The 15,416-nt window shown below is 44.7% G+C and overlaps 1 protein-coding gene across 10 annotated transcripts in view; it reads left to right on the forward strand.

The window, feature by feature from the left end:
- atp2b2 (ATPase plasma membrane Ca2+ transporting 2) overlaps positions 1 to 15,416 on the forward strand; it is a 352,981-nt gene that overhangs the window by 245,832 nt on the left and 91,733 nt on the right. For all 10 annotated transcript variants that reach the window (XM_046338715.1, XM_046338752.1, XM_046338724.1 and 7 more), the window contains exon 8: positions 6,227 to 6,355. In XM_046338715.1, coding sequence (XP_046194671.1) covers positions 6,227 to 6,355 — 129 coding nt within the window. The remainder of the gene's footprint in view (positions 1 to 6,226; positions 6,356 to 15,416) is intronic.

Here is a 15,416-nt window from a genome sequence, read left to right on the forward strand (position 1 = left end):
TATCGTGATGTTACAGATGTCCTGTGTGGCTCAGAGTGGAGAGCAAGCAATGCTAACGGTCGTGAGTCTGATACCTACTGAGAACACTGTACTACTGTGTATTCACATACTGTACTACTGTGTATTTACATACTGTACTACGGTGTATTCACATACTGTACTACGGTGTATTCACATACTGTACTACGGTGTATTCACATACTGTACTACTGTGTATTCACATACTGTACTACTGTGTATTCACATACTGTACTACTGTGTATTCACATACTGTACTACTGTGTATTCACATACTGTACTACTGTGTATTCACATACTGTACTGCTGTGTATTTACATACTGTACTACTGTGTATTCACATACTGTACTACGGTGTATTCACATACTGTACTACTGTGTATTTACATACTGTACTACGGTGTATTCACATACTGTACTACTGTGTATTCACATACTGTACTACGGTGTATTCACATACTGTACTACGGTGTATTCACATACTGTACTACTGTGTATTCACATACTGATGGTTGATCTGGATTAAAAGGGTCTGCTAAATGGAATAGACAGCGGTACTGAAGTACTATTTCAGAAGGTCCGGTCACACAAATTTCCCAGGTGGCAAAGGTCTGGATGGAGTAACAAACCACCCACAGGACCACCCCGTGCGACCCCGAACTGTTCACACCCCACAGGACCAACCCGTGTGACCCCAAACTGTTCACCCCCTTCTTGACAACCTGTGCGACCCCAAACTGTTCACCCCCCTCCTGACAACCTGTGCGACCCCAAACTGTTCACCCCCCTCTTGACACCCCGTGCGACCCCAAACTGTTCACCCCCCTCTTGACAACCCGAATTTCCTGTAATTTGACACATTTTGCATGGGGCAGATATTATTTTGATTGCCGTTTTTAAAGCTAATTTTCTGCAAATCTACAAAATGTTCCATGTCTTATGTGTGTTTATATGATACTATGGGTAACCCCCCCCCCCCCCCCCCCCCCCCCCCAAAAAGTAAGAGTACGGGGGCTCAAAGTATATAATTCAAATGCTTGTGGGTTTACTTTTCTGTCTTGTCCACAAACTGACTTGTGTCCCATGCATGGTTTCAGGAGGCCTTGTGTTGTCTATCTCAATCTATTAGTCAAGTTACGACAGGATGACAGTTGTTCAATGGGAGAAACTGGGGTCGTAATTCTTAGTTGAATATCAACAGAGAGAAGCTGATATGCCCTTTGTTCTCTGTACTGGCTTTCTCTCTCTTCCATAGAGTTGACTCATATTGTGGAGGGAGGAATAATATTTCATATACTGGAGATGTATTGTCTCTTTCCATTTCTCTCTCTGTCTCTTTCCTCCCTGTCTCTCTCTCTCTCTCTCTCTCTCTCTCTCTCTCTCTCTCTCTCTCTCTCTCTCTCTCTCTCTCTCTCTCTCTCTCTCTCTCTCTCTCTCTCTCTCTCTCTCTCTCTCTCTGTCCCTCTCTCTCTCTCTCTCTCTCTCTCTCTCTCTCTCTCTCTCTCTCTCTCTCTCTCTCTCTCTCTCTCTCTCTCTCTCTCTCTCTCTCTCTCTCTCTCTCTCTCTCTCTCTCTCTCTCTCTCTCTCTCTCTCTCTCTCTCTCTCTCTCTCTCTCTTCCTCCCTGTCTCTCTCTCTGTCTCTCTTTCCTCCCTGTCTCTCTCTCTCTCCATCTCTCTCTCTGTCTCTTTCCTCCCTGTCTCTCTCTCCGTCTCTCTTTCCTCCCTGTCTCTCTCTCTGTCTCTTTCCTCCCTGTCTCTCTCTCTGTCTCTTTCCTCCCTGTCTCTCTCTCTGTCTCTCTTTCCTCCCTGTCTCTCTCTCTGTCTCTCTCTCTGTCTCTCTCTCTCTCGCTCAATCTCTCTCGCTCACTCTCTCTCTCTCTCCCTCCTCTCTCCGTCTCTCTCTCTCGCTCACTCTCTCTCTTGCTCCCTTTCTCCTTCTCTATCTATACATCTCTCTCTTTCTCTCTCCCTCTCGTTCTCCCTCTCTCTCTCTCTCTCTCTCTCTCTCTCTCTCTCTCTCTCTCTCTCTCTCTCTCTCTCTCTCTCTCTCTCTCTCTCTCTCTCTCTCTCTCTCTCCCTCTCTTTCTCTCTCTTTCTCCCATTATCCTTCTCTTTCTCTCTCCCTCTATCTCGTTCCTGTTCTCTTTCTCTCTCTCTCTCTCCATCTGTCTCTCGCTCCCTCTCTCCTTCTCTCTCTCTCCATCTGTCTCTCGCTCCCTCTCTCCTTCTCTATCTATACATCTCTCTCTCTCTCCTTCTCTATCTATACATCTCTCTCTCTCTCTCATTCTCTATCTATACATCTCTCTCTCTCTCTCCTTCTCTATCTATACATCTCTCTCTCTCTCCTTCTCTATCTATACATCTCTCTCTCTCTCTATACATCTCTCTCTCTCTCTATACATCTCTCTCTCTCTCTCTCTCTCTCTCTCTCTCTCTCTCTCTCTCTATCTATACATCTCTCTCTCTCTCCTTCTCTATCTATACATCTCTCTCTCTCTCTCTCTCTCTCTCTCTCTCTCTCTCTCTCTCTCTCTCTCTCTCTCTCTCTCTCTCTCTCTCTCTCTCTCTCTCTCTCTCTCTCTCTCTCTCTCCTCTCTCTATACATCTCTCTCTCTCTCTCTCTCTCTCTCTCTCTCTCTCTCTCTCTCTCTCTCTCTCTCTCTCTCTCTCTCTCTCATCTCTCTCTCTCCATCTATACATCTCTCCTCCATCTATACACCTCTCTCTCTCTCTCCCTCTCTCTCCCTCTCTCTCTCTCTCTCTCTCTCTCTCTCTCTCTCTCTCTCTCTCTCTCTCATTCTCTCTCTCTCTCTCTCTACATTCTCTCTCTCTCTCTCTCTCTCTCTCTCTCTCTCTCTCTCTCTCTCTCTCTCTCTCTCTCTCTCTCTCTCTCTCTCTCTCTCTCTCTCTCTCTCTCTCTCTCTATCTATACATCTCTATCTATACATCTCTCTCTCTCTCTCTCTCTCTCTCTCTCTCTCTCTCTCTCTCTCTCTCTTCTCTATCTATACATCTCTCTCTCTCTCTCTCTCTCTCTCTCTCTCTCTCTCTCTCCTTCTCTATCTATACATCTCTCTCTCTCCTTCTCTATCTATACATCTCTCTCTCTCTCTATACATCTCTCTCTCTCTCTATACATCTCTCTCTCTCTCTCTCTCTCTCCTTCTCTATCTATACATCTCTCTCTCTCTCCTTCTCTATCTATACATCTCTCTCTCTCTCTCTCTCTCTCTCTCTCTCTCTCTCTCTCTCTCTCTCTCTCTCTCTCTTTCTCTCTCTCTCTCTATGTATGATGCTGTGTGTGTGGTATTATTTGTATACACAGTACAGTGCCTCGCAAAAGTATTCATCCCCCTTGGCGTTTCTTTCTTATTTTGATGCATTACAACCTGTAATTTAAATTCATTTTTATTTAGACGTCATTTAATGGACAAATACAAAATAGTCCAAACTGGTGAAGTGAAATGAAAAAAAAAACTTGTTTCAATGTTATTTATTTTTTATAATGGAAAAGTGGTGGGTGTTTATGTTTTCACCCCCTTTGCTATGAAGCCCCTAAATAAGACCTGGTGCCACTAATTACCTTCAGTAGTCACATGATCTGCAATCTAAGTGTCACATGATCTGTCACATGATCTCAGTATATATACACACACCTGTTCTGAAAGGCCTCAGAGTTTGCAACACCTCTAATCAAAGGGCACCACCAAGCAAGTGGCACCATGAAGACCCAAGGAGCTCTCCAAACAGGTCAGGGACAACGTTGTGGAGAAGTACAGATCAGGGTTGGGTTATAAAAAAATATCTGAAACGTTGTGCATCCCCACAGAGCACCATTAAATCCATTATAAAAAAATTGAAAGAATATGACACCACAACAAACCTGCCAAGAGATGGCCGCCCACCAAAACTCACGGACCAGGCAAGGAGGGCATTAATCAGAGAGGCCACAAAGAGACCAAAGATAACCCTGAAGGAGTTGCAAAGCTACACAGTGGAGATTGGAGTATCTGTCCATAGGACCAGTTTAAGCCGTACACTCCACAGAGCTGGGCTTTATGGAAGAGTGTCCAGAAAAAAGGCCATTGAGTAAAAAAATTAACAATTATGTTTGGTGTTCGCCAAAAGGCATGTGGGAGACTCCCCAAAGATATGAAAGAAGGTACTCTGGTCAGATGAGACTAAAGTTTAGCTTTTTGGCCTTCAAGGAAAACACTATGTCTGGTGCAAACCCAACACCTTGCACCACCCCGAAAACATCATCCCCACAGTGGCAGCATCATGCTGTGGGGATGTGTTTCATTGGCAGGGACTGGGAATCTGGTCAGAATTGAAGGAATTATGGATGGCGCTAAATACAGGGAAATTCTTGAGGGAAACCTGCTTCAGTTTTCCAGAGATTTGAGACTGGGACAGAGGTTCACCTTCCAGCAGGACAATGACCCTAAGCATACTGCTAAACCAACACTCGAGTGGTTTAAGGGGAAATATTGAAATGTCTGGAATTGCCTAGTCAAAGCCCAGACCTCAATCCAATTGAGAATCTGTGGTATGACTTAAAGATTGCTGTACACCAGTGCAACCCATCCAACTTGAAGGAGCTGGAGCAGTTTTGCCTCGAATAATGGGAAAATATCCCAGTGGCTAGATGTGCCAAGCTTATTGAGACTTGCAGCTGTAATTGCTGCAAAAGGTGTCTCTACAAAGTATTGCCTTTGGGGGGTGAAGAGTTATGCGCACTCAAGTTTTCAGTTTTATTTTGTCTTATTTCATGTATGTTTCACAATAAAAATATTTTGCATCTTCAAAGTGGAAGGCATGTTGCGTAAATCAAATGATTTGTAAGGTTGTAAGGCAACAAAATAGGAGAAATGCCAAACCACTGTAATGTGCCTGCTGTTACAAGCCACTGTACTGTACCTACTGTTACAAGTCACTGTAATGTGCCTGCTGTTACAAACCACTGTACTGTGCCTGCTGTTACAAACCACTGTACTGTGCCTGCTGTTACAAACCACTGTAATGTGCCTGCTGTTACAAACCACTGTACTGTGCCTGCTGTTACAAACCACTGTAATGTGCCTGCTGTTACAAACCACTGTAATGTGCCTGCTGTTACAAACCACTGTACTGTGCCTGCTGTTACAAGCCACTGTACTGTGCCTGCTGTTACAAGCCACTGTACTGTGCCTGCTGTTACAAACCACTGTACTGTGCCTGCTGTTACAAACCACTGTAATGTGCCTGCTGTTACAAACCACTGTAATGTGCCTGCTGTTACAAACCACTGTACTGTGCCTGCTGTTACAAGCCACTGTAATGTGCCTGCTGTTACAAACCACTGTAATGTGCCTGCTGTTACAAACCACTGTACTGTGCCTGCTGTTACAAGTCACTGTAATGTGCCTGCTGTTACAAACCACTGTACTGTGCCTACTGTTACAAACCACTGTACTGTGCCTGCTGTTACAAGCCACTGTACTGTGCCTGCTGTTACAAACCACTGTACTGTGCCTGCTGTTACAAGCCACTGTAATGTACCTACTGTTACAAACCACTGTACTGTACCTACTGTTACAAGTCACTGTACTGTACCTACTGTTACAATTCACTGTACTGTACCTACTGTTACAAGTCACTGTACTGTACCTACTGTTACAAGTCACTGTAATGTGCCTGCTGTTACAAGTCACTGTACTGTACCTACTGTTACAAACCACTGTAATGTGCCTGCTGTTACAAACCACTGTACTGTGCCTGCTGTTACAAACCACTGTACTGTGCCTGCTGTTACAAACCACTGTACTGTGCCTGCTGTTACAAACCACTGTACTGTACCTGCTGTTACAAGCCACTGTAATGTGCCTGCTGTTACAAGCCACTGTACTGTGCCTGCTGTTCCAAGCCACTGTACTGTGCCTGCTGTTACAAGCCACTGTGTGTATGTTAGTGTACAGGTCAGTGCATTCCATTTCTGTTCTCTGACAGCCAATCGGATATTGATGAATAGGATCCATAATTCTGTTTCATAATCTCCTTGTGTGTGTGTGTGTGTGTGTGTGTGTGTGTGTGTGTGTGTGTGTGTGTGTGTGTGTGTGTGTGTGTGTGTGTGTGTGTGTGTGTGTGTGTGTGTGTGTGTGTGTGTGTGTGTGTGTGTGTGTGTGTGTGTGTGTGTGTGTGTGTGTACCTACCCCCGTGTGTGTAGGTACCCATGTGATGGAGGGTTCCGGCAGGATGCTGGTAACAGCTGTAGGGGTCAACTCTCAGACCGGCATCATCTTTACTCTGCTGGGGGCCGGAGAGCCAGGGGAGGAGGAGAAGAAGGAGAAGAAAGGTATGTCCCTCCTTCTCACTTCCTTCTCTCTCTGGTGCCACTTATTGTTATTCTACTGTATCGTCCAATCAAACGGGTTCTGGAGTAAATTACTGTACCCTTTTCTACTGTATTGTCCAATCAAACGTGTTCTGGAGTAAATTACTGTACCCTTTTCTACTGTATCGTCCAATCAAACGGGTTCTGGAGTAAATTACTGTACCCTTTTCTACTGTATCGTCCAATCAAACGGGTTCTGGAGTAAATTACTGTACCCTTTTCTACTGTATTGTCCAATCAAACGGGTTCTGGAGTAAATTACTGTACCCTTTTCTCCTTTTCTACTGTATTGTCCAATCAAACGTGTTCTGGAGTAAATTACTGTACCCTTTTCTACTGTATCGTCCAATCAAACGGGTTCTGGAGTAAATTACTGTACCCTTTTCTACTGTATCGTCCAATCAAACGGGTTCCGGAGTAAATTACTGTACCCTTTTCTACTGCATTGTCCAATCCAAAGGACAATCCACACTCTACTTATTTAGTTGTAAATGTGTGCTCTGTTATCTGAATTCTGTATAATACAACCTTGCACCTTGTTTCAGTGATGCCACACTACTGTAGACAGTAGTCTCGATGTGTAGTTCCATGCTACACAATAGCAGAATCTCATTGCAGTGGTATCTCACCCACACTGCCAACAGTTTTAAACTGTGATTCACAGATAGACAGTGGATATACAGTGGGGAGAACAAGTATTTGATACACTGCTGTTTTTGTAGGTTTTCCTACTTACAAAGCATGTAGAGGTCTGTAATTTGTATCATAGGTACACTTCAACTGTGAGAGAGGGAATCTAAAACAAAAATCCAGAAAATCACATAATATGATTTTTAAGTAATTAATTTGCATTTTATTCCATAACATAAGTATTTGATCACCTACCAACCAGTAAGAATTCTGGCTCTCACAGACCTGTTAGTTTTTCTTTAAGAAGCCCTCCTGTTCTCCACTCATTACCTGTATTAACTGCACCTGTTTGAACTCGTTACCTGTATAAAAGACACCTGTCCACACGCTCAATCAAACAGACTCCAACCTCTCCACAATGGCCAAGACTAGAGAGCTGTGTAAGGACATCAGGGATAAAATTGTAGACCTGCACAAGGCTGGGATGGGCTACATGACAATAGGGAAGCAGCTTGGTGATATATATAATAATAATATATGCCATTTAGCAGACGCTTTTATCCAAAGCGACTTACAGTCATGTGTGCATAGATTCTACGTATGGTTGGTCCCGGGAATCGAACCCACTACCCTGGCGTTACAAGCGCCATGCTCTACCAACTGAGCTACAGAAGGACCACAGAGAAGGCAACTACTGTTTGCTCAATTATTAGAAAATGGAAGAAGTTCAAGATGACGGTCAATCACCCTCGGTCTGGGGCTCCATGCAAGATCTCACCTCTTGGGGCATCAATGATCATGAGGAAGGTGAGGGATCAGCCCAGAACTACATGGCAGGACCTGGTCAATGACCTGAAGAGAGCTGGGACCACAGTCTCAAAGAAAACCATTTATAACACACTTCACCGTTATGGATTAAAATCCTGCATCGCACACAAGGTCCCCCAGCTCAAGCCAGCGCATGTCCAGGCCAGTCTGAAGTTTGCCAATGACCATCTGGATGATCCAGAGGAGGAATGGGAGAAGGTCATGTGGTCTGATGAGAGAAAAATAGAGCTTTTTGGTCTACACTCCACTTGCCGTGTTTGGAGGAAGAAGAAGGATGAGTATAACCCCAAGAACACCATCCCAACCATGAAGTATGGAGGTGGAAACATCATTCTTTGGGGATGCTTTTCTGCAAAGGGGACAGGACGACTGCACTGTATTGAGGGGAGGATGGATGGGGACATGTATCGCGAGATCTTGGCCAACAACCTCCTTCCCTCAGTAAGAGCATTGAAGATGGTTTGTGGTTGGGTCGTCCAGCATGACAAAGACCCGAAACACACAGTCAGGGCAACTAAGGAGTGGCTCCGTAAGAAGCATCTCAAGGTCCTGGAGTGGCCTAGCCAGTCTCCAGACCTGAACCCAATAGAAAATCTTTGGAGGGAGCTGAAAGTCCGTATTGCCCAGCGACAGCCCCGAAACCTGAAGGATCTGGAGAAGGTCTGCATGGAGGAGTGGGCCAAAATCCCTGCTGCAGTGTGTGCAAACCTGGTCAAGAACTACAGGAAACGTATGATCTCTGTAATTGCAAACAAAGGTTTCTGTACCAAATATTAGGTTCTGCTTTTCTGATGTATCAAATACTTATGTCATGCAATAAAATGTAAATTCATTACTTAAAAATCAAACAATGTGATTTTCTGGATTTTTGTTTTAGATTCCGTCTCTCACAGTTTAAGTGTACCTATGATAAAAATTACAGACCTCAACATGCTTTGTAAGTAGGAAAACCTGCAAAATCATCAGTGTATCAAATACTTGTTCTCCCCACTATATATAGTATTCAGTTGTACCAGAGCATAGCAAATCTTCTACTGGTTTGTAGTAATGAATGATTCCTTTTCAAACCTCTTAGTTTACTGAGTGGGTGGGGTGGGGGTGGGTGGGGGGGTCCTTTATACTCCAACCATAAAGGACTATAAAACCACAGAGTGAAGGCGAACGGGTACTTCTTGTTTGAGGTCGATTAGCCATCCTGGACAAATAAGATTCAATCGTTACTGTTTAGCCTTTACCGTATGTCCTACCCAGTAAGCTAGGCCTTTACTGTATGTCCTACCCAGTAGACTATGCCTTTACAGTATGTCCTACCCAGTAGACTATGCCTTTACAGTATGTCCTACCCAGTAGACTATGCCTTTACAATATGTCCTACCCAGTAGGCTAGGCCTTTACAGTATGTCCTACCCAGTAGGCTAGGCCTTTACAGTATGTCCTACCCAGTAGGCTATGCCTTTATAGTATGTCCTACCCAGTAGACTATGCCTTTACAGTATGTCCTACCCAGTAGACTATGCCTTTACAATATGTCCTACCCAGTAGGCTAGGCCTTTACAGTATGTCCTACCCAGTAGGCTAGGCCTTTACAGTATGTCCTACCCAGTAGGCTATGCCTTTATAGTATGTCCTACCCAGTAGACTATGCCTTTACAGTATGTCCTACCCAGTAGACTATGCCTTTACAATATGTCCTACCCAGTAGGCTAGGCCTTTACAGTATGTCCTACCCAGTAGGCTATGCCTTTACAGTATGTCCTACCCAGTAGGCTATGCCTTTATAGTATGTCCTACCCAGTAGGCTATGCCTTTACAGTATGTCCTACCCAGTAGGCTATGCCTTTACAGTATGTCCTACCCAGTAGGCTATGCCTTTACAGTATGTCCTACCCAGTAGGCTAGGCCTTTACAGTATGTCCTACCCAGTAGGCTATGCCTTTACAGTATGTCCTACCCAGTAGGCTATGCTGGTGGTGATGATGTAATTTCAACCAGTCTTGCCGTTTGGGTTGTTGGTTTAAACTGTTCCAACTATAGACTGAGTGGTGGCAGTTCTTCTTGTTTTGAAGTCCATTTTTTGGATACCTAGGTTTTAATCTCTGTGACTATAAAGTACTATGTCTTAATAATAACTACATGCCAACCACACAACCTGTACTATATGACTGGCAGGTTCTACACACACTACAGGACCGTGAACCGTACTCTAGTGGCTCGGGTATATTCTACAGGACACTGAACCGTACTCTAGTGGCTCGGGTATATTCTACAGGACACTGAACCGTACTCTAGTGGCTCGGATATATTCTACAGGACCCTGAACCGTACTCTAGTGGCTCGGGTATATTCTACAGGACCCTGAACCGTACTCTAGTGGCTTGGGTATATTCTACAGGACCCTGAACCGTACTCTAGTGGCTCGGATATATTCTACAGGACCCTGAACCGTACTCTAGTGGCTCGAATATATTCTACAGGACCCTGAACCGTACTCTAGTGGCTCGGATATATTCTACAGGACCCTGAACCGTACTCTAGTGGCTCTGAGAGAGAGACTTACAGTTAGTGACATGTGGACTCTGTAGGGAGGTAGTAACTACTGGTAACAGGGCCATGTGGACTCTGTATGGAGGTAGTAACTACTGGTAACAGGGCCATGTGGACTCTGTATGGAGGTAGTAACTACTGGTAACAGGGCCATGTGGACTCTGTATGGAGGTAGTAACTACTGGTAACAGGGCCATGTGGACTCTGTAAGGTAGTAACTACTGGTAACAGGGCCATGTGGACTCTGTATGGAGGTAGTAACTACTGGTAACAGGGCCATGTGGACTCTGTATGGAGGTAGTAACTACTGGTAACAGGGCCATGTGGACTCTGTATGGAGGTAGTAACTACTGGTAACAGGGCCATGTGGACTCTGTATGGAGGTAGTAACTACTGGTAACAGGGCCATGTGGACTCTGTATGGAGGTAGTAACTACTGGTAACAGGGCCATGTGGACTCTGTAGGGAGGTAGTAACTACTGGTAACAGGGCCATGTGGACTCTGTATGGAGGTAGTAACTACTGGTAACAGGGCCATGTGGACTCTGTATGGAGGTAGTAACTACTGGTAACAGGGCCATGTGGACTCTGTATGGAGGTAGTAACTACTGGTAACAGGGCCATGTGTACTCTGTATGGAGGTAGTAACTACTGGTAACAGGGCCATGTGGACTCTGTAACAGGGCCATGGGACTCTGTATGGAGGTAGTAACTACTGGTAACAGGGCCATGTGGACTCTGTATGGAGGTAGTAACTACTGGTAACAGGGCCATGTGGACTCTGTAGGGAGGTAGTAACTACTGGTAACAGGGCCATGTGGACTCTGTATGGAGGTAGTAACTACTGGTCACAGGGCCATGTGGACTCTGTAGGGAGGTAGTAACTACTGGTAACAGGGCCATGTGGACTCTGTACGGAGGTAGTAACTACTGGTAACAGGGCCATGTGGACTCTGTAGGGAGGTAGTAACTACTGGTAACAGGGCCATGTGGACTCTGTACGGAGGTAGTAACTACTGGTAACAGGGCCATGTGGACTCTGTACGGAGGTAGTAACTACTGGTAACAGGGCCATGTGGACTCTGTACGGAGGTAGTAACTACTGGTAACAGGGCCATGTGGAATCTGTACGGAGGAAGTAACTACTGGTAACAGGGCCATGTGGACTCTGTACGGAGGTAGTAACTACTGGTAACAGGGCCATGTGGACTCTGTACGGAGGTAGTAACTACTGGTAACAGGGCCATGTGGACTCTGTACGGAGGTAGTAACTACTGGTAACAGGGCCATGTGGACTCTGTAGGGAGGTAGTAACTACTGGTAACAGGGCCATGTGGACTCTGTACGGAGGTAGTAACTACTGGTAACAGGGCCATGTGGACTCTGTATGGAGGTAGTAACTACTGGTAACAGGGCCATGTGGAATCTGTACGGAGGAAGTAACTACTGGTAACAGGGCCATGTGGACTCTGTACGGAGGTAGTAACTACTGGTAACAGGGCCATGTGGACTCTGTACGGAGGTAGTAACTACTGGTAACAGGGCCATGTGGACTCTGTACGGAGGTAGTAACTACTGGTAACAGGGCCATGTGGACTCTGTAGGGAGGTAGTAACTACTGGTAACAGGGCCATGTGGACTCTGTATGGAGGTAGTAACTACTGGTAACAGGGCCATGTGGACTCTGTATGGAGGTAGTAACTACTGGTAACAGGGCCATGTGGACTCTGTATGGAGGTAGTAACTACTGGTAACAGGGCCATGTGGACTCTGTATGGAGGTAGTAACTACTGGTAACAGGGCCATGTGGACTCTGTATGGAGGTAGTAACTACTGGTAACAGTGCCATGTGGACTCTGTATGGAGGTAGTAACTACTGGTAACAGGGCCATGTGGACTCTGTAGGGAGGTAGTAACTACTGGTAACAGGGCCATGTGGACTCTGTATGGAGGTAGTAACTACTGGTAACAGGGCCATGTGGACTCTGTATGGAGGTAGTAACTACTGGTAACAGGGCCATGTGGACTCTGTATGGAGGTAGTAACTACTGGTAACAGGGCCATGTGGACTCTGTATGGCCATGTGGACTCTGTATGGCCATGTGGACTCTGTATGGCCATGTGGACTCTGTATGGCCATGTGGACTCTGTATGGAGGTAGTAACTACTGGTAACAGGGCCATGTGGACTCTGTATGGCCATGTGCACTCTGTATGGCCATGTGGACTGTGAAGTGTGCAGTATTCAGTTTGTAATATGTAATATAATATAATATAATATAATATATCCAGATGCTTTATGCGCAGGAGTGGAATTGAAGAACAAAAATTACTCAAAACTCATTTTTACATGTAAAAAAATATTGAGTATTTAAAAAAAAAACTTTTTCTTTCAGCTCTCCTCCCAATTCCACCACTGAGTAAGTTATCGATGAAGTCGTTAAATTGTGTTTTTTTCCCCTCTCCCTCCAACAGATGTCTGTCTGGATGAATGTTGACCGTTGTTGGAATTTGACATTCAAGGGTTTGGGGTCAATTCAATTTAAATATCTGTCAATTCAGGAAGAATTTCATTGAAATTCCAATTATCTTCAATGCTTTTCAATTGGGAAAATGTAGAATTGGGAATTTGGTTTACATTCTGAATTGAGATGGAATTGAGCCCAACCCTGATTCAAGCAGTTTAACCACAATGCTCTTCTGCTCAAACACTTATTGTATTACTTATGTGCTGCTCAATAACATGACATGAATAACATGGTTGAGATTGATTGATCGTATTGATTGATTAGCTCCGAAATCTGACTCTATATTACGAAGGTGTTCCTAATGTTTGTTATACTCCGTGTATAGTCCCTTATAAACCGGGTCGTTCGAGCCCTCAATGCTGATTGGCTGACAGCCGTGGTATACCACGGGTATGACACAAAATTACTTAATTTAATATGCCATTTAGCAATTATACTGCTTACAGTCATTTTAATTCTACAGGGTGGTCCCGGGGTGGGTGGTCCCGGGGATCGAACCCACTGCCCTGGCGTTACAAGCGCCGTGCTCTACCAACTGAGCTACTGCTCTAATTATACTGCTCTATTTTAACCAGTTTTAAGAGCAATAAGGCACCTCGGGAGGTTTGTGGTATGTGGTCAATATCCCACGGCTAAGGGCTGTGTTATTCAGGCTGTACTCTGTGTTGCGTCGTTCATAAGAACAGCCTTTAGCCGTTAGTATATTGGCCCAATGCACACAAACCTCCTCGTACCTTATTGGTTAAAAAAAGAAACACCTGACAGAATAGATCTCAAGCCTTTTTTCTCTTTTTTCTCTTCACGTGTTTGAGGTTTTCGTTGAGGGAAATTGGTCAAACCTCTTACTCATCCGTTATAATAATAATTATAATTCTCCATTATTATTGTGTTCTATGTTCCTTTCATTTGGTTTCTCCATTATTATTGTGTTCTATGTTCCTTTCATTTGGTTTCTCCATTATTATTGTGTTCTATGTTCCTTTCATTTGGTTTCTCCATTATTATTGTGTTCTATGTTCCTTTCATTTGGTTTCTCCATTATTATTGTGTTCTATGTTCCTTTCAAATCAAATCAAATCAAATGTATTTATATAGCCCTTCGTACATCAGCTGATATCTCAAAGTGCTGTACAGAAACCCAGCCTAAAACCCCAAACAGCAAACAAGGCAGGTGTAAAAACACAGTGGCTAGGAAAAAATCCCTAGAAAGGCCAAAACCTAGGAAGAAACCTAGAGAGGAACCGGGCTATGTGGGGTGGCCAGTCCTCTTCTGGCTGTGCCGGGTAGAGATTATAACAGAACATGACCAAGATGTTCAAATGTTCATGAATGACCAGCATGGTCGAATAATAATAAGGCAGAACAGTTGAAACTGGAGCAGCAGCACAGTCAGGTGGACTGGGGACAGCAAGGAGCCATCATGTCAGGTAGTCCTGGGGCACGGTCCTAGGGCTCAGGTCCTCCGAGAGAGAGAAAGAAAGAGAGAATTAGAGAGAGCATATGTGGGGTGGCCAGTCCTCTTCTGGCTGTGCCGGGTGGAGATTATAACAGAACGTGGCCAAGATGTTCAAATGTTCATAAATGACCAGCATGGTTGAATAATAGTAAGGCAGAACAGTTGAAACTGGAGCAGCAGCATGGCCAGGTGGACTGGGGACAGCAAGGAGTCATCATGTCAGGTAGTCCTGGGACATGGTCCTAGGGCCCAGGCCAGTTGAAACTGGAGCAGCAGCATGGCCAGGTGGACTGGGGACAGCAAGGAGTCATCATGTCAGGTAGTCCTGGGGCATGGTCCTAGGGCTCAGGCCCTCCGAGAGAGAGAAAGAAAGAGAGAAGGAGAGAATTAGAGAACGCACACTTAGATTCACACAGGACACCGAATAGGACAGGAGAAGTACTCCAGATATAACAAACTAACCCTAGCCCCCCCGACACATAAACTACTGCAGCATAAATACTGGAGGCTGAGACAGGAGGGGTCAGGAGACACTGTGGCCCCATCCGAGGACACCCCCGGACAGGGCCAAACAGGAAGGATATAACCCCACCCACTTTGCCTTTCATTTGGTTTCTCCATTATTATTGTGTTCTATGTTCCTTTCATTTGGTTTCTCCATTATTATTGTGTTCTATGTTCCTTTCATTTGGTTTCTCCATTATTATTGTGTTCTATGTTCCTTTCATTTGGTTTCTCCATTATTATTGTGTTGTTATACCCTGTTTTACAGTATATTGCATTATAATTGTAATGCTCTGCCTGAAGGGTACCATTCCTCCTCTGTTTTAAACAACAGAGTGTTGGGCTCAATTCCATTTCAATTCCAGTCAATTCAGAAAGTGAACCAAATTCCAATTCCAAATTGTTCTTATTGAAAGGCAATAGCAGAGAAACGGAATTGGAATTCAAATGTCAGTGTACTTCCTGAATTGGCTGGAATTGAAATGGGATTGTCCCCAAACCCTGATAGGAACTGTAGCAACACCAACTGATGG

This window comes from Oncorhynchus gorbuscha, linkage group LG03, assembly GCF_021184085.1.
Source record: "Oncorhynchus gorbuscha isolate QuinsamMale2020 ecotype Even-year linkage group LG03, OgorEven_v1.0, whole genome shotgun sequence".
NCBI lineage: Eukaryota > Metazoa > Chordata > Actinopteri > Salmoniformes > Salmonidae > Oncorhynchus > Oncorhynchus gorbuscha.